The sequence below is a fragment of the Nyctibius grandis genome, chromosome 6, assembly GCF_013368605.1.
Source record: "Nyctibius grandis isolate bNycGra1 chromosome 6, bNycGra1.pri, whole genome shotgun sequence".
NCBI lineage: Eukaryota > Metazoa > Chordata > Aves > Nyctibiiformes > Nyctibiidae > Nyctibius > Nyctibius grandis.
Window position 1 is genome coordinate 20,931,463 of NC_090663.1, and position 23,699 is coordinate 20,955,161.

General features: G+C 43.6%; 1 protein-coding gene across 4 annotated transcripts in view; it reads right to left on the reverse strand.

Annotated features, from left to right (window-relative positions):
- The window catches only part of CCDC149 (coiled-coil domain containing 149), a 65,165-nt gene extending 58,837 nt beyond the window's left edge, over positions 1 to 6,328 (reverse strand). For all 4 annotated transcript variants that reach the window (XM_068404017.1, XM_068404016.1, XM_068404015.1 and 1 more), the window contains exon 1: positions 6,227 to 6,328. In XM_068404017.1, coding sequence (XP_068260118.1) covers positions 6,227 to 6,274 — 48 coding nt within the window. In that variant the 5' untranslated portion in view covers positions 6,275 to 6,328. The remainder of the gene's footprint in view (positions 1 to 6,226) is intronic.
- Between the last annotated feature and the right edge of the window lie 17,371 nt (positions 6,329 to 23,699).

Genomic DNA, 23,699 nt, shown 5'->3' on the forward strand with positions numbered 1-23,699 from the left:
TATATATGACATCCTACATTACTGCCTGAACTGCTTTACAGCCAGATAACTACTTCAGTGAAATTCAGTAAAAAGAGACTGACATTACAGGAGAGTGTAACTGCTCCAAGGTGACCTGCTACATCGAGCACTTACTATTTGTCCATTGCTATTTTTAGTGACAAATCTGGATAGATCTCATTAACGACGCTGTAGACATGGTCTAATAATGTGATGAAGCTGGGACGTTGTCAAGGTTTTAGACTTTCTTTTTTTAAACCAACAAACACACCAAATTCCTATCACAAAATCATTTCTTTTAAATTTGTACAAATTACTGGCCTATACTCAGGTATTTAACGGCACTTAGTGCCAAGAAGGAACATATCTAATTTTCTGAGGGTAAAAGTAGAGATACTATCCCCAAACTGTGCTTTGGAATCACTGTGGATCATATTCTGTGTTCTCTCAACACTCTAGGACGCAGTGTCCTCCCAAATGCCGATGGGCCACCACATTGCATGTGGGCCTGAAAACCTATCATCTACTATGCTCTCAGAGAAACCATGAACCGCTACTCACCATCTTTTGGACAAGAGATACAATTGCTATTGAACTGCCTGAAGTTTTATCAACTTTATTCTCACTGTACTCTTGGAGGCAATTTTGTTGTGGAAATGACAAACTGAAGAGTCCCAAAACACATTACAACGTCACTATTCAGGGTATTTGTTGACTGTGTTTCAGTAGTGTTGCTCCCCTTGACTTCAGACTAAACTGTTCAACTTATCTGAAAGAGTCAAGCACTGAAACCCAGAGAAATACACAATTACTGGCCACTTGCCTGCCATCTCATGTCCTCATCTCTGATAAAGCCTGAGACAATGCAGTACCCTTGGTTTTATCCCACAATATCAACTCTGCTTCTCCTGCTGCCCAGCACTTGCTGCACTACCTCCTGACTGCTGAAACACAAAGCAGGCTGGTATCATCCACTGATGATATAAGTGATATAAGCAGCTCCCCAGAACACCACGTCTTGCCTTGATGACAATATTAGACCACATCATCTTCACTGGTCATTTAGGAATTACCATTATTTGATTTGATTAGTCAAAATAACACTATTTTGCGATGTGGCCCAGCCCTTAAAAGTTTTGAATGCTGTGCATTGGATTACACTATTAATTTCTCTGTGTTTGTTCCTCAGCATCCCTGCGGATATCTTAGTCCAACCTGGAACATGGAAACATGAGAAGCAAACACTTGTTTTGTTGCCTGGAAGCCCAGCATGCAGGTCTCCATAGCACCTCTCCCATAGCTTCCAAGAACTTTGGAGAGCAGTAAGTCACAGTGCCAGCTCTTTTAGCATTTCCACTTCCTTTTCCAAATTACAAAGCCATTACAATGCAAACCCACTCACATAGGGACCTCAGAGCATCAGCTCCACCTTGTTCTTCCCTACAGCCACTGGCATGTACCTGTGTTTAGAAAAATTCTGTAATTAGTGGCTCCAAAGCCTGTTGGGTCCCCTCATATAGGTTTGGTGAATTACATTTCACGCTCTGTTTGAAAAGGCAATGTGACAGAAAGTTAGGTATTATAAACATGAAAATCTCACCAATTTTCCTTCCTCTTCTCTCTTGTCTACCTAAAAAAAAATGTGCAACCAATGGGAAAGGTATGCTCTGCCAATCACAAGCAGGTTAGGTTTCTCACTCTTATTCAGAATTCATGTCTGAAACATCTATTTCAACTATAACTACTGTTCAACAGCTGTGCGTCTGATAAATAATTCCCCAAAACTCTTTCTCCAAGTTTTAAGTTGGCAATTACTAGGCAAGGGAGCTCACGAGCATAAGCACATCACTTCTCTCTGTGGTGCCAAAGACCATACACAGTTAATAATCAAGAAATAGCCTCTTGAGAATGACAAATTAAATGGAGGCTAAATTCCTTCAAACTAATTTTAGGAGGCACAGTCACATATGAGTAGCTGTAAATAGCATACAGTAAATGCTCTAATGTGTGGGAGGTGACAGGGAAAAGAGAAGCATTTTGACATTGGATTTAATTCTAGAAGTTGGCAAACCCAAAGGAGAAGCTAGCAGAAAGGACGGAGGACAACCACTCTAGTCTTGTGGGTTTCCTAGGAAACCTTTCTTGCTTCCAGTGGAAAACACCACCAAAAGTACACATTCTCCAAGCAGCATTAAATTAGGACTAGTGCCAATTCTCACTGAAGTGAATGGAAGCACACTCACTGACTTCAGCAGAAAGGAGACCGAACTTGTGGAAGTCAGCTCTCTGAAGCAAGGACAGAGGTGGTCTCGCAGATTATGTAAAAGTGCTTTTTCCCTATCACACATGATCTTCCAGTACTGTTCAACTCATCCTACCACCTCAAGATCATGCTACCACCTACTCCTTTCTCCGTCACTGATTCTGTCATCGTCCTTAGATCAAATGACTCCAAGACAGACTACATGGAATTCAGGCAAAAACTGAAATCACACCCTTCTCCACAGCAGAACATACAGAGTTGGAAGCTTCTACAATCTTTCAAAAAGAAGCCCCCAACTACCCTCAAATTAAGTTCACACATCCTGTTTTTCATTCATATTTATGGGATTTATTTATGTTTCATCCCCCTTATAGAGACAGGAAAACCAAGACACTAAAGAGTTGACTCATGTGAGTTTGTGTAAGTCAACAGCTTAGCATATCCATAAATATGGCTGTCAGGCTGAGAAGTAAGCATGGACATTTAAAAACACTTAAAAGTAAACAAACAAAACTCTGCAACCAAGGTTTTGGTGACCAAAATTATTTTCAATAATTCTATTCTCTTCAATGATGAGTACAGTATAACCACTATTGTGTGATTGCTTTCTAGCAGTGCACTCAGCAAAGCAACTAGTAACTGTCACTAGTTAACTTTTAGAGGAAAGTAACACTCTTTTCATCCTCTACCAGGTGGGAGAGGTATTTTGTTGGCACCAAGGATTTTTCTTTTTTTTAAAATAAAGGGACATTCAAAGGCATGTTCAAAGGAATGGGCTGTACTCTTGGGACAGTATTTTGAGATTTATCTAGATCATTTGTTTCTGGAGGACTTAGGCCACCATCTCAGTCCAGCCAGCAAGGAAGTTCTTTCTACGGCTCAGTTTCACTTGTGTGAAACAAGCAGTTATTGACCAGGTCTTCACCCTATAGCTTTACACAGACTTTTAAACATCCTAAAGACAGGTCATTCAGTGAGATAAATGTTAGACAAAAACCCAGACTCCAAGCAAAAATTCTGTGGTAACCCAAAAGAGTGCTTTACCTTTTATATATAATCATCCACCATCAATACTTGAACTCAGCTAAAGACTGGGCAAAAATTATGTGTATTCTCACTCCCGAAGCTTGTTCTTTTGCATTCAGGTTGCAAGATTATCAATGGAAATAATGACTCTTTCTGCTCCTTCAGTATTTGCTAAGTTGGCTTTGTCCCAGTATTCCTTCCTACATCACCCTATTCAGAGTTAGTTTAAAGAATGTCCAGGGTACCTGTGGTGCAAAGATTGTTCAAAGATTGTACGAGGTGCATGCTAGGCCTGAAATGCACATGGCTGTAGAATAAGTGGAAAAATACATGGAGAACGAGAAAGAATTTAGTGATGAACATAATAAAAGCAGAGAAAGGTATGTGAAACGGTACAGAGCAAAAGGCACTGAAATGGAACGAAAGTCAAAAGGAAAAAAAAAGAGTAAATATAGAAAAAGACGGGAACACACCAACAAAACCCCTCAAACATTCTTTTTATCTAATGAAGAATGAAAAGCCAAACTACAAAAATACACAACTGTGTGTACAAGTGTTTGTGTATGTATATGTAAGGACCAAAAATACATCCTACCACTTTAACACCTGTAATATGAGACTTTTGAATATATTACATTTGCTTTGACAAGTATTTCAATTACTCCTGGCTTTCAAATTTGGAGGACTGAGCTTGTGGAAATTAAAAAGAACGTGACCATGGATCTGAACCCACCACCTTCTGGTCTTTTATACCAAGATTTTGAATCCCATTCTATGCTTTAACTGTCCAGCATCAGCAAGGTGAGAGTGTTTGTTTAGAGCTACTATGTCTTTTCCTGCCTGTGTTATCTTATATTTTGAAAGCACTTCAAAATGTTTACGAAATGCATAGGGAACAAACCTTAAATTACCTAGCATTTAAACTAAGAGGCCTGGAGCAGCTCTGTGCCACTGAGGGATTCAGTAAACTGGAAAAACTTACTACAAGTTACTTCTGAAGTTAGAGCCACTTTCTCACAGACCATTAGGATGTTGGAGTTAACGGGTAAATTGCATGAAGTTAATCACAACAATCAAAGAAAGAGGAAGGCAAAAGAGACAAGTCTATAGCCTGACAGCATGTGCTACAGACTTCATGCAGAAAAACAGGCTGTAAGCCTGCTGTGGGAACAAAGAGAAAGGAAGGAAAAATGGAATATAAATCACTAGGCCTCTAACTGTTCCTGAAAAAAAAAGAAATTATATGTATGCCTAAGTATTTGCAAGAATGTCGCTTAGCAGAGTCATTAAACTTCGCTACAGTCAAGAAGCCCCTAAACCAGAAATAAGTGTTCGGTTTCAGGATTGAGTTTTTAGGTTAAATCATATAAGAAGTAAAAAAGTTCCAAAGTAATTCTAAATTACTTTTTAAAGTCAAGAATAGGGACATTTCCTTTGAACACGCCTCATGAACTGTCTCTCTCACCCTTCCCTGCCATGTGACACCACCCCTGCCCCCAAGTAAAACCCCATTTGGGAAGTGGATGTCAGATGCAACACTACACGATCAAGGTACTATTAAAAGTACACTTTTCACTTTCTTCTGGATTATTTTGTGTGTTTGCAAGCACTGTGTGCATAGATAGACTCCAATTCTTGACGTCCTGCCCTAGCACAGATCTGGGCCCACATAAACCCCCACTGAAATCACTGGGAGAAGTGACAGGCTCAGGACCCTGAACTCATGCATCTTGTTGACAGGTCAGGGCCTTAAGCCATGCTCACATAATGCAACAGAGGCAAAGCCCTCCTGAAATCAGAGGAATCCACCTGTGTGCATTGTACTCTAGGACAGTAGACTCAGGCTGATCTAGGCCCATGCCATTTGCACAGAAGTTCTGTTTGCTAGCTATAAACATAAAAATACTATTTTTATAGTTATGCAAAATTAATGCAATGCAAAATGCAATGTAAAAATCAGCATGCCAACCTACTTCAAACTTCATGGTTCTGCCTATTAAACAGACTTTACTTTTATAGTATTACTTTAAATTACATTGATCTCAAGTTGTTTTGAGTTTGGCAACTTGTTCTACATGAAAATATGTACTTGTAAACATTGTGGATCTTTTAATGTGGACGTAGTAGATAACAAAATTTTCTACTTTAGTAGTCTGAAAATCCTCCACCTGTTGAAGCTCATGGCCACTGCGCTATTACAGATGTTTCTCCCATTTTATACATGACACCATAGGTCTCAAAACCCTTTCATCTGTGATTTAAGCGAAGGAAGAAAACAAAGCACACGCCAGAGGAACGTACTCGGAGGAGCAGAGCCGTCCCCGCCGCTGGCTGCTGCGGCAGCGGGGCTGCGCTGCTGCCGGGCCGCCCTCCGGGCCCGCTGCGGTGCGAGGCCCGCGGCCTCAGCCACACGGGCCGTAACCACAGGTGAATCCCCGGCGATTTCAAACCCGCAGCAGGCTCAGCGCCTAAAACCCTGTTTTGTGGCAGCCGCAAGGCAGTGAGTACAGGCGAGAGGTTCGCAGACACTCGTCCCCGCTGCTCAGCAGCCGTGCAGGGGGCCGGGGCCGGCGGCGTGAGGGCGGCTGGCGGCAGGGCTGTGCCACACGGCGACGTGGCCGTACAGCTCAGCCTTGCCAGGCTACAGTTCAGTGCCCCCCGCCCCGTCGGCTTCACCTGCTGATGCCCCCGCCGCCGGGGTAAGGGTCCCTCTCGGCCCCGGGCCTGGCCGGGGTCCCCTCCTGCCGGCTGTGCCCCTCGCCCCGCACAACTCCCCCGAGGAGCGGGGCAACAGCCGGCCGTGGCCAGCCGGCCCGCCCGCCCGTCTCCGCCGGCGGCCGCATAAGGGCCGGTGCCCGGTGCCCAGGCCGCGCCGCGGCAGGCAGGGCACGCGGGCCCGCGGCTGCGGCTGCGGCTGCCCCTGCCCCGCCGCCTCACCTCGCTCACCAGCCCCTGCCAGTCGCTCTCGCTGCGATGGGAGCTCATGGCTCCGGCGGGCCGCGGCGGGGAGCGGCTCCGCCCGCACCAGCCTTCCGCCTAGAAGCCTGCGGGGGGAGGCGGGGCCTGCGGCCGCCTCTTGCCGGCCGGCCGGGGCCGCCCAGTCGGTCCTGGTCCCAGCCCTGTTGGAGTCGGGGCTGTGGTGGCGCCTCACCGCCCGCGGCCTAGCGCGGCCCTGGTCGCGGAGCGCCGCCGGCACCCGGGCCGCCTCCACACGGCGAAATACCCCGGCAGAGTCGAACAGGACGGCGGTGCCCGGGCAGGAGGGCCGGTCCGCAGGAGAGAGCGTGGGTCACAGGGCAGACGCCCGCCTGGGGCTATGCAGAAGTGGCTGGGACGGATTGCCCAGAGAAGGGTCCTCCTCTCCTGAGTAACAGTTCCTCCGAAGTAACAGTGGGGCTCAGCTGCCCTCCCGGGCACTGAACTGCTAGACATGCCCTTAGAGTGGTCAATGAGGGGACGGGCATCAGGATACTCTACTGCGGTAGAGACTTTAATACAGAATCCCAGAATGGTTTGGGTTGGAAGGGACCTTTAAAGATCATCTAGTCCAAGCTGCCTGCTGTGGGCAGGGATATCTTCCACTAGACCAGGTTGCTCAGAGCCCCATCCAACCTGGCCTTGAACATTTTCAGTAATGGGGTATCCACAACTTCTGGGAGCAACCTGTTCCAGTGTCTCACCATTCTCATAGTAAAAAAGTTCTTCCTTAGGTCCTATCTAAATCTACCCTCTGCCTGTTTAAAACTGTTGCCCCTTGTCCTGTCACCATGGGCCTTGGTAAAAAAGTCTCTCTCAGTCTTTCTTGTAAGCTCACTTTATACATTGAAAGGCTGCAACAAGGTCTCCCCGGAGCCTTCTCTTCTGAACAACCCCAACTCTCTCAGCCTGTCTTCACAGGAGAGGTGTTCCATCCCCCTGATCATTTTCATGGCTCTCCTCTGGACCCACTCAAGCAGGTCCATGTCTTTCTTGTGTTAGGGGCCCCAGAGCTAAGCACGGTACTCCTGGTGAGGTCTCATGAGAGTGGAGTAGAGGGGGAGAATCACCTCCCTCAACCTGCTGGCCATGCTTCTTTTAATGCAGCCCAGGGTACGGTGGGCTTTCTGGCTCACATCCAATTTTTCCAGCTCATGTCCAATTTTCCACCCACCATAGATATTATTTGTATGTAACAAAACTCACATGAATTAGGTAGACACTCGCATTTTATGTGTAAAGTAAGACACAGCAGGAGGACAAAGAGGTAGAAAACCATTTTCTCAAAACGCGATACTGGAATACAGCCTACTTTGGGCAGATCTCTATTGTAACTCAGTTCACGGAGGAGTAAATAATGTAATGACCCAGGACTTGATCTGGCTTCTTTTCTCCCTGCTAGTGCAGACTCTTCTCCACCAGCACTGAAACCCAAGCACAGTACCCACACAGTGCTCACACACTCCCAGATGCAGCCATACCACCCATAGCCCTGTGGCCAGAGCCACTGCATGGTACATCCCCACAGACCAGGTCTACCTTGAGGCACATCACGTGCAATCTTTGTTATTGTACCCCTAACACAGCGAGTGCTCCCAGGACTTAAGTTTTCTATGCAGAGTCCCAGTGTAATTGTGTGGAGTATTCAACTGGTTTAACCCACAATTACTCTTTGTTTTAAATAACAAAACAGTGCAAGACAACACAATAAAATATGCGTGCCTCATTCCTTACCACAATTTCCCCACTGTTAAGATTTGTTTGTGGTTTGGCATCTAGGCAGTGTCCTTCCGTTCTTTAAAATGGCTGAGAGATCCTCCTTTGACAACTTCACATCCCTTCGAACAGGTGATGTCTCGGTCTTGCCACTCTTCCAGGTGCTTAATTAACGGCTTATATGGGAAGAAGCACAGGCCACCTCTAAAGCCAGCAGGAGCTCTCTTTGAATGTAAGACTATCAAATTTAATAAACGCCTGTGGTTATCTCCATACAAAAAAAAAAGTCCAGGCGAGCAGCTAGCGTTAGCATGGAACTTTAGTTTGATGAATACAGAGTTCATACATTTTATCTGCAAATTATAAATCAAAGTTAGACATTTTCTCCAAATTATAGCCCATTTTCTCCGAAATTAGCTGTTCCTCATCTCTAGGCATCGTATAACTTTAGTGTTCTAGATAGTATTCGTCTTTCCTCTTTGTTCATATTTTTCTGTGGTTTATGTTGTCATGTGTGTGATATATCACAATCCTGCATGTCCTTGCAGGCTTCTCAGCAAACCATTGCTGAAAGCAGCATCTTGTTTGCACAGGCAAATAGCAAATAATGAAAATTAAATCAACAAGAACTATAATTTAAACCCACTGATCAAAAGAATTGCTAATGATATTAGAAACTCCATCATTTCCATATGTCACGGTTTAAAGCTGGGCTGGCTATTAAACCTGCGGCAGATGCCCTCTGTTATCCCCCCCCCTCCCCCCAAAGGGAAAGGGAAAGGGAAAAGGGAGAGAGACTTCTGGGTTGGAAAATTAAAACAGTTTTAATAAACTATAATAATGAAAAAAAGTATAATAATAATAATAGAAATAATCAAATATATACAAATATATATACAAAACCAAGATTGAGCTCCCCTGAAGTCAGCCACGTCACCACCGGCACTGCAGGGCAGGCTCCGGGAAGGCCCAGGCTGGGCCTAGCGATGGTCGAGAGCTGGATTCAGGAACGCACGGATCGGGATCGGGGGCAGCAGGAAAACAGACGGAGTCCTCCTTGGACACCGGCCATAGCAGAAAGAGAGCGAGACCCTCGTGATCCCCCCGCTTTATACTGAGAATGACGTGTATGGGATGGAATACCCTCGTTGGTCAATTTTGGGTCACCTGCCCTGTCCGCTCCCCCCTGCAGCTGCGACCCCCCTTCGGCTCTTCACTCGTAAGCAGTGAGGAATTCAGCAGTGACCTTGGTTTCTCTCAAGAACAAGTACAGCAAGAGCCTTTCTGCACAACATCCCTACCGGTGCCTCAGTGATAACTACAAACTTTGAGCGTTATCAGTCCTGGAAGCAGACACTGTCCGCAAAAACATGTAGTTAGTTTCAGAAAGTGCAGTTACTTAGAGGAGACTTAGCTGAAAGTAAAAATCACTGAAAGGAAAATCGGCCTGGTTTAGGCCAAACCAGGACACCATAGTATTGTTAATAGTTAAAGCTGCACAACTGCTAGTGTAGATGAACCAAACAATCTTTTTCCCAGTTCTGCTTCTCATTTGCAGAATTTATCTATCTATCTCCCCTGTTTTTCTTGGTCTTCTAGTACTCCAGACTCAGAATGCTCTTGCAGAAAGAGCTCTGCTTGTGAGAAAGATAACCCTGTAACAGCCCTCATTTTTGAGGCATGTCACTCATTTTAATCCCAAAGCTGCTCGCTGTCCCCACAAACATAAGGTTTTCATTTTTATTGATGATAATTATTCAAATGAGAAGTAAATATTCATGAAAGAGAGGTTATTAAAACAAAAGGAACTCTCAATGTTTCCAGCTCTTATGATTTTATCAAAAGTCTGACGAGAGCTGGTGTTTTTCAGAAAGCCCAAGCTCTTGGATGAGAATAATCACTTTCTTTTGAAGTAAAAGGAAGATTCAAGGGAATAATTAAAAAATAAGCTGAAATGTGCCTTGAGTACGTTTGATAGGATCAGAAAGGAAATAAAAGAACTCAAATATGTATTTTAAAGTAATCACTTTTAGTGCCTGATATCAAGCCTTTTGGCAGCTTCTTCAGCTTTCCTGATCCTCTCTGCCTTACTTACCAGTGGTTACTGTGACACTCCTGTGTGACGGTCCCGTTGGGACCTGGTGACTCTGCTCGCCTTTAGGCAGACATGTACTGAGATATGGCTCCTGCCTTAACTCAGACAAACAAGTCAAGAACAAGATGATAGAAAGTAAGTACTATCAGCCCTAGTTTATAAATAGGAAACTGAAGAGAGGAGTAATTGCCTTGCCCAAGAAAACTGGTTTCAAACATAACCAGGAAGCAGAATTGCAGGTTTCAAGAGTAACAATCTGCTGGTTTAATTGCAAAACTAACAAGGTGTCTTGATTCTTCTCCTACCTGCTGCAGTAACTGCTTTTGCACCGTCACCTTGCCAACATCAGAAAAATACAGTATTGTCATTGAAAGTCTGAGAAAAATCGTCTCTCAACTTTCGTCTTCAGCTACCATTCCGTTGTCTTTGTCTCTAGATCTGTTATCTTCTTTGCTTTCTCCCTTTATACATTCACTAGATAAACTTATCTGCTTCTAGTATTTCATCTCCTTTCTCTGCAGTTCTGCTTTGTGATCAATCTTTGCCTTGGTATCTTGAGTTCATCTGTCTTTTCACCAGATTACCCTGCACTTCTCTAAGCATTTTCTACATTTCATTAGGAAGACTCCAGACTTTCCAAAAAAACCTTTTTTTTTTTTTTTTTGCCTGGACGAATCACACATTCAGAATCAGGTCCGAGCTACTGTGGCTCTTTGATGCAACTACTCAGGTAAACATATGTAGGAGATTTAAGCAACAGTTTTCACTTGTAGGACATTTAATCAACAGTTTTAAAACATAGCTTTCAGAAATCAGTGTCTTTGTCAGACATAAAGAAAGAAAACAATCCATGTTTTTATCCATAGATAAGCCAATGAATGGATTGCTTCAAATTTTGCTGCTTATTTTTGTCAACATTTGTCTACTGCACTAACATTATCATCACATCCATGTCCAACTCTAAAGAAATATATGATTAAAAAAACAGTGTAAATCCTTAAGATCTGGACAGGCTACATAAATGAAATGTAATGAAAACATGTAGTGCTTGTCCCCTGAAGGATGATTCAATCTGACCCTCCACAGATGTTTCAGGGTTCCATTTAATCAGGGTTTAAATACCTCCGAATGAGGATATAACCTATCATAGATAAAACATCCATTTTAGTACTTTTGGTAATTTATATCAGCATTATTCTATTTCATGTTCTTGCTAATCTGATGATAGATGAATACACACTCAAACCCTCACGCACACATTTTGGAGGAAGCATCCTATGTTTATGGGGGGTACTATTAATTTTAGCATTTATCTGTTCCCCTATTTGTTTTCTTTCCTTTGCTTTTGCCATTCCTTTTTAGAGGATGCTTTTTGTCCATTTATATTCCAGCTGCGCCTTCTCAATTTTCTGAGCTTCATTGCTGGTTTCACTATTCTGTGTTGGCTCTTCTACTTCACATGCATGATCTGTCAGCAGGACAATATGATCTGCAGATAGAAGCAGTTTAGCAGTTATTCGTTTATGTTGAAACCTTTTGTGCCCAGTCAGATCCGTGAAGGGCACATCTTAGGCAAAAAACAAAGACCTTTAAAGTGATGGTGTTTCTTTTTTCCTCTTCAACAGTTTTGGACCTTCATTGTATTGCATTCCTTTGAGTATTAGGTGCTGCATGTAACATGAAAAGTGGAGACAGTCTTTATTTTCTTTTTTTTTAAGCTATTGTATGACTGTTAGCTGATGCAACTTGAACTGGAGTTCGGAGTAGAATAGCTCTCTCCTCTAGAGAGAGAGTGGAAAAAAGATAATTTGGGGGGAAGAGACAGGAACAGACTGTGATCTGCACAAACCAGCTCTGGGAAGGAGCTAGGTGGTGAGGTCTGGCTGAAGGATGGAAGGGAAAAATGACACAAAGCAGCAGCCAAGAGGAAGGAGTACAGGTTGTGGGTGGGATGCTCATGGAAAGAATTGAGGGGAAAGCTGTAAGGCAGTGGGGCAGAAGAGAGACTGCAAGTTTGAGAACAGACTGATTTTGAAAATGAACAAACACATATAAGCAAGAGAACTAGCCTAACTCTGAGGTTTTCTGAGTTATTGAAAATCCAAAGTCAAGAGTGTTCTGTTGTGTAGATTTTCTAGGCGTAACGTATTATGTATAACTTGATATACTTTGAACAATTTTATTTTAAAGGCTGGTTTCTCCAAGGCCCTGTGACGTTGCAGCATCTAACTCTTAGGCATACTTCTGTCTAGAGAAATCTTCAGCCTCAGGCTATACAGAAGGTTTCATTGGAAAACAGATGGTTGGGTGCTTCATAACTTGCTATGGCTGAAATGCTGAAAAAATGGGTAGGATGATGGGCACAGGTGTTTGAGCAGGTCACCAGCCCTTAGATATTGCTAGTAAACACCCATTTTACAGAACTGTTCAGTTCAAACGCTCTCTTTCGTGGACATACTTAGCCTGACACCAAGCATGGACTTCAGTGAAATCCCCCAGGAGCACGAGGCTGTGAATGAGGCTCTGGAAGATGCTGGGGGCAATTCAAATCCAACTCAGACAAAAAGGCTCTAAGTTCTTCAACAGCATCTGTAAAATTAATTGTTTTGATCTAGGCTGTATTGGGAAAGTTTGGCACTGTTGTCTCTGCTAGTGATAGTAGGTAACTGTGTAGGGATTATGAATAAGTTATTTTATGTTCACCAGCAGAATTCACAGCTCTTCTTCCCCTCACCCTAGGAATAAGGACAACTCAGTAGGTACTAGAAGATAGCAGTAAAGAAAAAAAGTACAAAATCTCAGAGACTGTTTTAAGGCCTTGTCATTACAACTGAATGTAGAGTTAGTGTAAATGAATTCCGTTTTCCCAGAGGCATCAAACTCCTCCTGTCAAGACAGTCTCTCAAGAGAGACTGGAAAGTCTCTCACTGCCCTCCTTCTGCATTATTATTATTTCCCTTAAAATTTCTTGCTATTGATGTAACTAAAAATGCAGTATAAGATCAGAGAAAATATTTTGTCAAGTGCCTCAGACAGGCACAACTGATAGGTACTAAGGAAACGTGCACTGCATTTTATGTTCCTCTGAGTGCACTAGAAAAACATATCAAATAGTTCATTTTACTAAGAAATCCAGGTGAGGAATTCAGACTACTTTCTGCTACTATGAAATTGAAGAGTGACCTAGTACTGTCATCAGATCTGACATGTGAGTGGCTTTTCAGACTTGTAAGTTCATTTTTCAACTGGTGGTGTATATCAAATCCCTGAAAGCTGTCTGACCATTGCGGAGACATTTATTGCTGTGATCACACCAGACTCTTCAGCATGAAGACCATCACTTTACGAATGTGTTCAATACTCGTCAGACTGTAAGCAAAGAACGAGGTGGGGAACATAAACGACAGCCAGCCTGATCCCGTGCTTTCTAGTCAATTTAGAGGGAATATGACAGAAAGCCCACTGACAGAGAGCACCAAAATTAAATTGAAACAGAACTTGTTGAGAATATCACAGCAAAATAATTTTCCATTTGAAAATGTCTGGAAAAAACAAAATATATCAGCTTTGGCACGCAATTTTTCTGGGTTCAGGAGGAAATTTCTCATCAAACCCCAACTGCATGCCTTAGAATGGGCAATGGCACCATACAGAGGCACTGAGCTAAAGTTTGCCTGTTTTATGTTCAAATTATATAGACTTTTTGGACTTCAACTTCAGTCTTTTCTAAGTGAAGTTTGGTGAGCATTCTTTTATCTCCCTAGAAGCTTCTCCAGTTAGTAAAAGCAGTTGGATCAAGGAGCTGAAGCTTGGGTTTCTCCATCCCAGATAAGACCATAGCTGGAAGGATATAACCTCCCTCGCTTCACATAAATTCTTAATTATAAAAGTGCAACAGGTCTAACAGAAGAAATTAAGAGATCTGTTTCTATGCTCCAGGTTTGAATCAGATGGAAAGAAATTGAACCCTGTAATTATCACAGGAGCCATTGGAGTAGATGCTGTTTTACAGTGACCGTCTCTTTTCTTTGCCCCTGCCGCTTTCTTGTGTTGGTGACACCACCTGCTTCGCTTCTGGTGTGACTTCTTATTGTTCAGTGTTGTATAACTTGTTCTTACACCTAGTACCACCAGGGTGCTTAGGAGCTCTTCTCAAGTATACATCTCCCCTTAAACTACTCTGGACAAGATGTAGATACTATGTAAAAGTTGTAAGGTTATTCCAGAATTTCACTTGACTTATACATTTAACTGATGAGATTATGATCCTATTAAATTATTATTCCAGTGAAAGTACCTTTGAATTTCATACCTTTTTCTTTTTATTCTTTGTTCCTAACTGTTTATTTTTAAAATACACTCTTTCCTTTCACCAAGAAAGGTTTTTTTTCTTCATGCTTGTTGGTCACTGAATCAATTTAAAATGTAATCTCCTGGTCCTAGTGAGAGGTCATATGTGGATGGTATGTTTATATATTCACTCTGACAAATCGTGGAGGCACCAAACAGTCAGTACCAAGCAGAACTCCAAAAGCTAGATAAGACAAGGGCTGAGGTCTCTGACTTGTATTCAGCAGTGGGCAGAAATCACAGGCTGAAGTAGGTACCCTCCCTGGCCCTTGCCTTGTCCTCCAGAGGCAGCTTGTAGGGCCAAATAAAAATTATGAAACAGCTTCTGAATCACAATTTTAAGCCAAGGGTACTGAAATGAATGAAAATGGATTTCAATTAATTTGTATATGCCATACCTACCTATGGTACTTTCTTTAGCCATGTTTTACATCTGCCTTCTTTTGCAAGTGAGTTTCCTGAAACCTGCCAACAGAGCACAAGGGGTAGTTTTGAGGATGTGTACTAGCAATTTGGTGTGGTTAGCTGTATCCAGAGATAAGGAGCCAAAGACACTCAGACCTCAGCTGAATAGTTTTTGCCAGAAATATTTCCTCCAGGAAGGGTTTTCTCCATCTGGACATCTTTTATATCAAGATACTTGTTACTTAGAAGCATCTTTGCTTTACAGAAATACGTACATTTAAAGGCTGGAATAAATAAAATTAACTGGTGCTTTCACCACTGGAGGTGGGGTCCAAGATGATCACACTGCTTAAGCAACTTCAGGGCTAGAAGATGTGGAGAGACCCATGGTGGAACTTTAAATGTTACAAGGAGCCTAATTCCCATCCAAACTTTCATATGTCTGGCCTTTCTGCTTTAAAAGAAGCAATAACATGATAGTCTAATAGAGCATACTGAGTAATGTGGCCCCTTATTGTTTCCATGTTTGAGTAGGGTGGCAGCCAATTTGTGTACGCAAAGAATGAGATGTTGGTGGAACATTTCTAGTTTTTAGGACCCTCCTATGAACTTGCTGTGCTCAGTCATAGTTGTGCTCAGTTCTAGACTGTTTCTCAGTCTATTCCTAAAATGAAGAGAAAAAATCCACAGAGTAAGAACAAAGAAGTCAAAGCCTGGTTAAGGCCCTTCCTTGGACATTTTGCTGATGGAGAGTGCACTCTGCACTCACTAGCCCTCCAATTCTGCACTGTTCATGGGTTTCACTAACAGCACAACGTCATTTTTCTCAACTTTAGTGGTTGGGCAGATTCTGACACACCAGGAAAATGTATCTGTTTCAATTTGGTATTTAACAAGGTGCACAGATGGTGTTAAAAAGCAGGTAGAAGTGGTTAATCACCTGTGAATTTTAGGCATTTTTCTGCTGTCCATAGAGGACTTTAGAAGTGCATTTACTGCATGGGTTTCTCCACGATGATTTGCATTTTCATGGTTGTTTTCAATCAATCACCCCAGGGAGGTTTGCACATCTTTTCATTCCAAAGCAGTGAAGACCTGCCCATGTCCACATTCCTAGCGCAACAAATGATTTGGGACCTGAATCATGTGGTGTTCAGTATTTGTGTTCAGGCATATTCGTACCTCATTGCACCCTGAATTGTTTCATTTTACTGACACCATCTGTTTCGTGTGCCTAAACCAATGTGTATTCCATTTCAAGAGTTGTCCCCTATGCTCAGCTTTCTGACCTTGTAAATCAATCTCCTGTACAGTCTGTGACAAATACTTTCCTGAAATCCGGATGAATTATGTCAACGATTTCATCTTTATCAATTCAGCAATGCATTGAAATGACCCTAATACATTTGTCATACATGATCTTCTTTTAACAGAACCATGCAGCTTTCCCTTTACTAAATCAAATCTCTAACTGAATTGTAATCTTCTCCCTTATAAATGTTTCCATTATCTTGCTTACTACTACAGTCAGTCTTACAAGTCTGTATTTCATTGGGTCTTCCCAGTGTCTCTTTTTGACAGCTACTGAAGCAACTCAACAGTGAAGTGCATTTCAGGTAAATATCATTGAAGTGCTCCTTAAAAGAAGAAGAAAAAAATTAAAACCTAGTAAAATATACTCTTAGTGTTCAATAGCAGTTTTAGAAATTCACTGAAATGAATGGAGAATAAATGACGATTTCTTTATTGCTGACAGTTACTGGCATTGATGGATCATGGCATAGCCATTCCCAGCATGGCCAAACAATTTCACTGTATGGAATTTTATATAGCTACAGCTAAAATTCAATGAACTGATTCAGAAGGTTCAGGATAAACTATAACAATAAGTTAAGCCCTAAAATCGATTTGGTATTTTCAAAGGATAGGGAGCAGCAAGATGTCATCTTCCTTCACAGATGTAACTTTAACTGGAACTGTAAATCCAAAGCAGAGTTTTGGGGGATAAGGGTATATAATGTGTGATTTAAGACCCATCCTGGAAATCAGTGAGGATTTGAGTACACCAACTCTAAAATATAATCGGAGCGTTATAAGAGTCCATCCAGAAAGTTAGGAGGATATTTTTTTAGAAGAATAAAGATAAATTTCATATCTCAAAGAGGCTATTTTTGAAGAGTGCTGGGCAGGATGAGAAAAGAAAATGACTGTGAAAGAAGAAGCAGAGCAGCAGAGGCATAGATAACCACTCATCCTACTATCCTCTCAAGATACGAGCTGGGGATGATTTCTATCAACAACTTCCAAATATAACATTATTGAGCTTTCATTATGTTGTCAATCTAATTTGAATGTAAGTGATTCAGAGCACATGAATTTGCCTGTAAAGCACTGTGCACCCCAAGCAAGGAAAAAAGAGAGAATTCTCGGATTAGAGCAGATAATGTCCTCATTGCAAGTCCTGTGTGCAAATGCTTGTTTTCTAATCACCTTTGTGAAACCTGCCCCTGCTACACCGCACAGAGCAATTCTTCTTCAAAGCAAGAAGAATTGCAGCTTATTTTATACTAACCCTGGGACAGCCTCTCCACTTACGAGGAATGAGAGAAACTCCTGCCAACTTACATTAGTTTCTAGGGAAAAAACACCTGAAGTCCCAAGATTTGGCTTTGGTGATGACCTGAAGTTTGCAGAGCTCTCAGTATTGAACAAACTCCATGTTTGATATGAAATCCTGAATTCACTGAAGTGAAATAGAGGCTTTTCATTGACGTTAGAAAGGCCAAGGTTTCAATCCTTCCTTTTCATATAGGAGTTATAAAAGTTTATGCATGCTGTGGCATGGCTGGGCTACATCAGAACTGAGTGCTGTAGAGATAGCCCACAAGTAATACAGAAAATATTATCCCTAGGGCTGCAAGATCTAAGATAGTCACTGTGACCTAAAATAGTAAACAGGAGGAGTTGGAAATCCGTGTTCAGTCGGGGGGCTATGATCTAGTGGCAATTACAGAGACTTGGTGAGACACCTCGCATGACTGGAATGTGGTCATGGATGGCTATGTCCTCTTCAGGAAAGACAGGCCGCTAAGGAGAGGTGGTGGAGTTGCTCTTTATGTGAGTGAGCAGCTAGAATGTATTGAGTTCTGCCCAGGGGCGGATCAGGAGCGAGTTGAGAGTTTGTGGGTGCGAATTAAGGGGCAGGCTGGCAGGGGTGATACTGTTGTGGGTGTCTATTACAGGCCACCGGATCAGGATGAGGAGGGTGATGAGGCCTTCTACAGGCAGCTGAGAGCAGTCTCGCAATTACAGGGCCTGGTTGTCATGGGGGATTTCAACTACCCTGATATTTGTTGGAAGGCCTACTCAGCCAGCCACCCTCAGTCCAGGAGGTTCCTCCAGTGCATTGATGATAACTTTCTGATGCAAATGGTGGATGAGCCAACTAGGAGAGGAGCGCTACTGGATCTTATCCTCACTAACAAGGAGGGTCTGGTTGAAGAGGTGAAGGTTGAGGGCAGCCTTGGTTGTAGTGACCATGAGATGGTAGAGTTCAGGATCTCATGTGGCAGGAACAGAATAGCTAGCAGAATCACAACCCTGGACTTCAGGAGGGCCAACTTTGGCCTTTTCAAGCAATTGCTAAGGGAAATCCCATGGGACAGGGTACTAGAAGGTAAGGGGGCTCAAGATAGTTGGTTAGCATTCAAGGACTGCTTCTTCCGAGCTCAAGATCAAAGCATCCCAACAGGCAGGAAGTCAAGGAAGGGTACCAGGAGACCTGCATGGTTAAACAGGGAACTGCTGGGCAAACTCAAGTGGAAGAAGAGAGTGTACAGATGATGGAAGGAGGGGCTGGCCACTTGGGAGGAATATAAGTCTGTTGTCAGAGGATGTAGGGAGGCAACTAGGAAAGCTAAGGCCTCCTTGGAATTAAACCTTGCAAGAGAGGTCAAGGACAACAGAAAGGGCTTCTTCAAATACATTGCAGGTAAAGCCAACACTAGAGGCAATGTAGGCCCACTGATGAATGAGGTGGGGGCCCTGGAGACAGAGGATAAAAAGAAGGCGGAGTTACTGAATGCCTTCTTTGCCTCTGTCTATACTGCTGGTGGAGGCTGTCCTGAGGAGCCCCGGACCCCTGAGGCCCCAGAAGAAGTCAGGATAGAGGAGGAATCTGTCTTGGTTGATGAGGGCTGGGTCAGGGACCAATTAAGCAATCTGGACGTCCATAAATCCATGGGCCCTGATGGGATGCACCCGCGGGTGCTGAGGGAGCTGGTGGAAGTCATTGCTAGGCCACTCTCCATCATCTTTGCTAAGTCGTGGGCAACGGGAGAGGTGCCTGAGGACTGGAGGAAAGCGAATGTCACTCCAGTCTTCAAAAAGGGCAAGAAGGAGGACCTGGGTAACTATAGACCGGTCAGCCTCACCTCCATCCCTGGAAAGGTGATGGAACAACTTGTTCTTGGTGCTGTCTCTAGGCACATCAAGGATAGGGGGATCATTAGGGGCACTCAGCATGGCTTTACCAAGGGGAAGTCATGCTTAACCAACTTGATAGCCTTTTATGAGGACATAACCCGGTGGATAGATGATGGTAAAGCTGTGGATGTGGTCTATCTTGATTTCAGTAAAGCGTTTGACACGGTCTCCCACAGCATCTTCGCAGCTAAACTGAGGAAGTGTGGTCTGGATGATCGGGTAGTGAGGTGGATTGTGAACTGGCTGAAGGAAAGAAGCCAGAGAGTGGTGGTCAATGGGACAGAGTCCAGTTGGAGGCCTGTGTCTAGCGGAGTCCCTCAAGGGTCGGTACTGGGACCAGTTCTATTCAATATATTCATTAATGACTTGGATGAGGGAATAGAGTGCACTGTCAGCAAGTTCGCTGATGACACCAAACTGGGAGGAGTGGCTGACACACCAGAAGGCTGCGCAGCCATTCAGAGGGACCTGGACAGGCTGGAGAGTTGGGCAGGGAGAAATTTAATGAAATATAACAAGGGCGAGTGTAGAGTCCTGCATCTGGGCAAGAACAACCCCAGGTATGAGTACAAGTTGGGGGCAGACCTGTTGGAGAGCAGCGTAGGGGAAAGGGACCTGGGGGTCCTAGTGGACAGCAGGATGACCATGAGCCAGCAGTGTGCCCTTGTGGCCAAGAAGGCCAATGGCATCCTGGGGTGTATTAGAAGGGGTGTGGTTAGCAGGTCGAGAGAGGTTCTCCTCCCCCTCTACTCTGCCCTGGTGAGGCCGCATCTGGAATATTGTGTCCAGTTCTGGGCCCCTCAGTTCAAGAAGGACAGGGAACTGCTAGAGAGAGTCCAGCACAGAGCCACAAAGATGATTAAGGGAGTGAAACATCTCCCTTATGAGGAGAGGCTGAGGGAGCTGGGTCTCTTTAGCTTAGAGAAGAGGAGACTGAGGGGTGACCTCATTAATGTTTATAAATATGTAAAGGGCAAGTGTCATGAGGATGGAGCCAGGCTCTTCTCAGTGACATCCCTTGACAGGACAAGGGGCAATGGGTGCAAGCTGGAACACAGGAGGTTCCGCATAAATATGAGGAAAAACTTCTTTACGGTGAGGGTGACTGAACACTGGAACAGGCTGCCCAGAGAGGTTGTGGAGTCTCCTTTTCTGGAGACATTCAAAACCCGCCTGGATGCGTTCCTGTGTGATATGGTCTAGGCAATCCTGCTCCGGCAGGGGGATTGGACTAGATGATCTTTCGAGGTCCCTTCCAATCCCTAACATTCTGTGATTCTGTGATTCTGTGATAGTAGCTCGTTGTGTGCTGACAAGTCCATCTTCCTTCTCTTAACTCTAAAGAAAGGCATAAAAGTTTAACTGAAGGGACAATTAGAACCTGAGAATGTGCACCTACCTGCTCTTTATTAACCTACTGGATAATTTTCTAGCTTTCAGCTTCCCTTTTTCCCCCTCTTTACAATAAATCTACTCTAAATTTCCCTAATTTTGTTGCATTGGCTCTTTTTCCTCCTCTTTGTATTTTCCTTTTTGTGTTTTATTTTTGATCTCTTTCTGCCCTTTGGCTCTAGATGGGCCCTTTTTCTCTCTGACTTTATTTTGTACATCTGTCTTTGGGCAGCTTTCCATGCTCTCCGCCCCAGGGCCTGACTGAAGGACTAGTTCACAATTACGAAAGTCCAGATCAGAGAGGCTTTCCTCTCCTGAATCCCCAGATCTGTCACTGGCCCGTCCATGGCTCCCATCTCGTTCTCAAATTAGGCCAGCGTGCTGTAACTCCAGCAGTTACTTTTGGGTACAAGGTGCATTTGCAGTTTGATCAGAAGCCGTTGCAGAGCATCATGAAAAAAGCACTTGCGAGGCACTGCAGCACATCCTACCCAAGCCTCCAGTACTGTGAGCCAAGGACAAAGTCAGCCCACACGAGTAACTACCAGCAGCAGACTGAGCAGCACTCTCGGACCGGGGTGTAAGCAGAGGCTGGGTGTGACAAACATGGGTCTGTCCACATGCTCTTGGACCATCACCTTTCCCAGGAGGACTCCGAGCGATACACAAGAGCTGGGTCCAGCGGGTCAGTCTGCAGCTCTCACAGAGAGTTCACTCCACTCCCTGCGAAAGTGGGCTGGGTATATGAGGCAGGACTTTGAAAAATGCCAACTAATGATGGAAAGCACAAGAACTGACAAAACAAGATGAATATAAAGCTAGGGATGTAAAAGCTATAGGCTTGAGCTAAGCCAAGTGCATTGAATATCCAGCTCAGAGTACAATGGGAACAGTTTAACATATGAAGACAATACTGTTTCCATCTCAACAGCCAAAAAAAAAAAGAAAAAGAAACAAAAAAAAACCAACAACAAAGGAAGCTGTTAGTTGGGAAAAGGCCAGAGGATGGTTCTTGCCTTCATACAACAGGATGTACATACTGGTGGTGTGTTGTATTCCAGTTCTGGGAGCTGAGCTACCTTCTGTTCACAGCGGCAAGAGGTATCTCCAGGTACATGGTGTGTCTGAGCCTGGAGCAGGTCAGTTCGTGGTGACGGTGTGCAGCTGCAGAATGCAGAATGGCTCAGTGGGGAATGCCTGCCCTCCAAGCAGCACAGAGAGGCAGCAGTAAAGACTGCCAAAGGATGAAGGACAGGCACAAAACAGAGGAAGAGGGCTAGCGATGGTGGATTGCCACGATATTCTTTTCTACAAAGGTAGAGCCAGCACCTGAACAACTTAAAAAGGGCATGGAGCAACTTAGGCAACACCAAGCTGGGCTGAAAGTGTGTTCCCACAACAGAGTCAAAGCACTAGGCTGCCATCCACCAGCGAGCATGTCTGGGTGCAGGCATTAAACACCTCCCCAAGGAACAGGAGAAAGCAGTACAGGAAAGCTGAGGAGAGGCAGGTTCTTGGGAGAGCAATTGAGCCCAAGCTGCTCAGCTCCCAGCCCAAGCAGAGGGGCCCTGGCACAGAAGAGCGAGCTGCACACTGTGCAAACTACACAGAAAATCAGCGGTGTTATGCCATCCTACCTGCAAGTAAAAATGGCAAGATTTTGTGACTTTTGGGTCTGACTCATGGTTTTTTGGCTTCAGGTGAGCAACAATAGTATAAGCAGTTCTGTAATATATTCTCTGCTCAAGGATCCATTCCACATATACCATACTTTTACTGAATTTTACAATAACTAAGCATATTAGCAAATGATACTGGAAAAAGTGATCAATGGTAAAAGGATGGAAAAACTTCAGGAATTTGAGCAGCTCACAGGATAACATTTACCCTATGGCTTATCTACGTAAGAGGCAAAGAGCTGTCACATGCAGGCGGCACCAGAGATGTTTCCCCACAGCCATCTTGTTGCCAACAGGGCTGTGTAGCTGCTTCTGTCACCTGGACCATGTGTATCGCGATAGCAAGAGCTGATGTGGGAGCGAACCCCGCCGTTGCATTGCCTGTTGGGTTCATGCCTGCCACTACAGCTACCATTTTTCTTTTTTGTTAAAGGAAAGATTTAAATCAGCTCCCAAGTTTTACACTGGTGTAATGTTAGGACAAAAGCAGTTAGTAACCTGTGGGGAAAAAAACACTGCCACAAAAAATAAATAGAAATGAGGTATTCTGTTACAGTATTGGGGCTTTTCAACACTTAGGGGTTATTCATGTAAATGAATCTTGTGCTTATTCTGTCAGGGAACACAAATTAATAGCACATGAAGAAATAAGAACCAACAGTCTTAAAACCCCAGATGAAATCAAACACACAAATCATATCCCATTATAGGTTTCAGGACCATGCTCTTGATCAGAGAGAATTTTACTTCCGTAAATAAAGTTGTTAAAGGTGAGCCCATATTAGGGTGCGAGTTTTGAACTTGTCTCCCAAAACGTCTGAGGTGTTTGGAGCAGTTTTTCTTTTGGATTGTGTCCATCACCACATAAAGCTCAAAGGTCTGCAAATATGGTTTATTTGGAGAGCGAGTGAAGGTTTGATTATCCCAGAGCTCTGTTGGCATAGAGACTTACTGAAGCGTGCTTTCAGGAAAACATAGTTGAGAGTTCAATGTTACCACCATAAGGGCTACCATCATTCCCCACAAAAACCAACAGCACTTCTTCTGCTTAGCTATGACCCTAAACAACATGTGAAGTTGAACTATGAGAGGGAATACTTCCCATAATTCCATTCTGAAAATGTGCAAATCACCAAATACTGAAAAAATACCAAAATTTAGACAGGTAGAGAAGTAAAACAAAAACATCCAAGTTTCAGTGATACAAAAGATCACAATTGAGAAATCATTCTTGATATCAACACTGTTGGCAATCCGAATATCCTGAATTTACCTGTTGCCTTGTCATCTGCTCATTGAGGTTTTTTTAGTC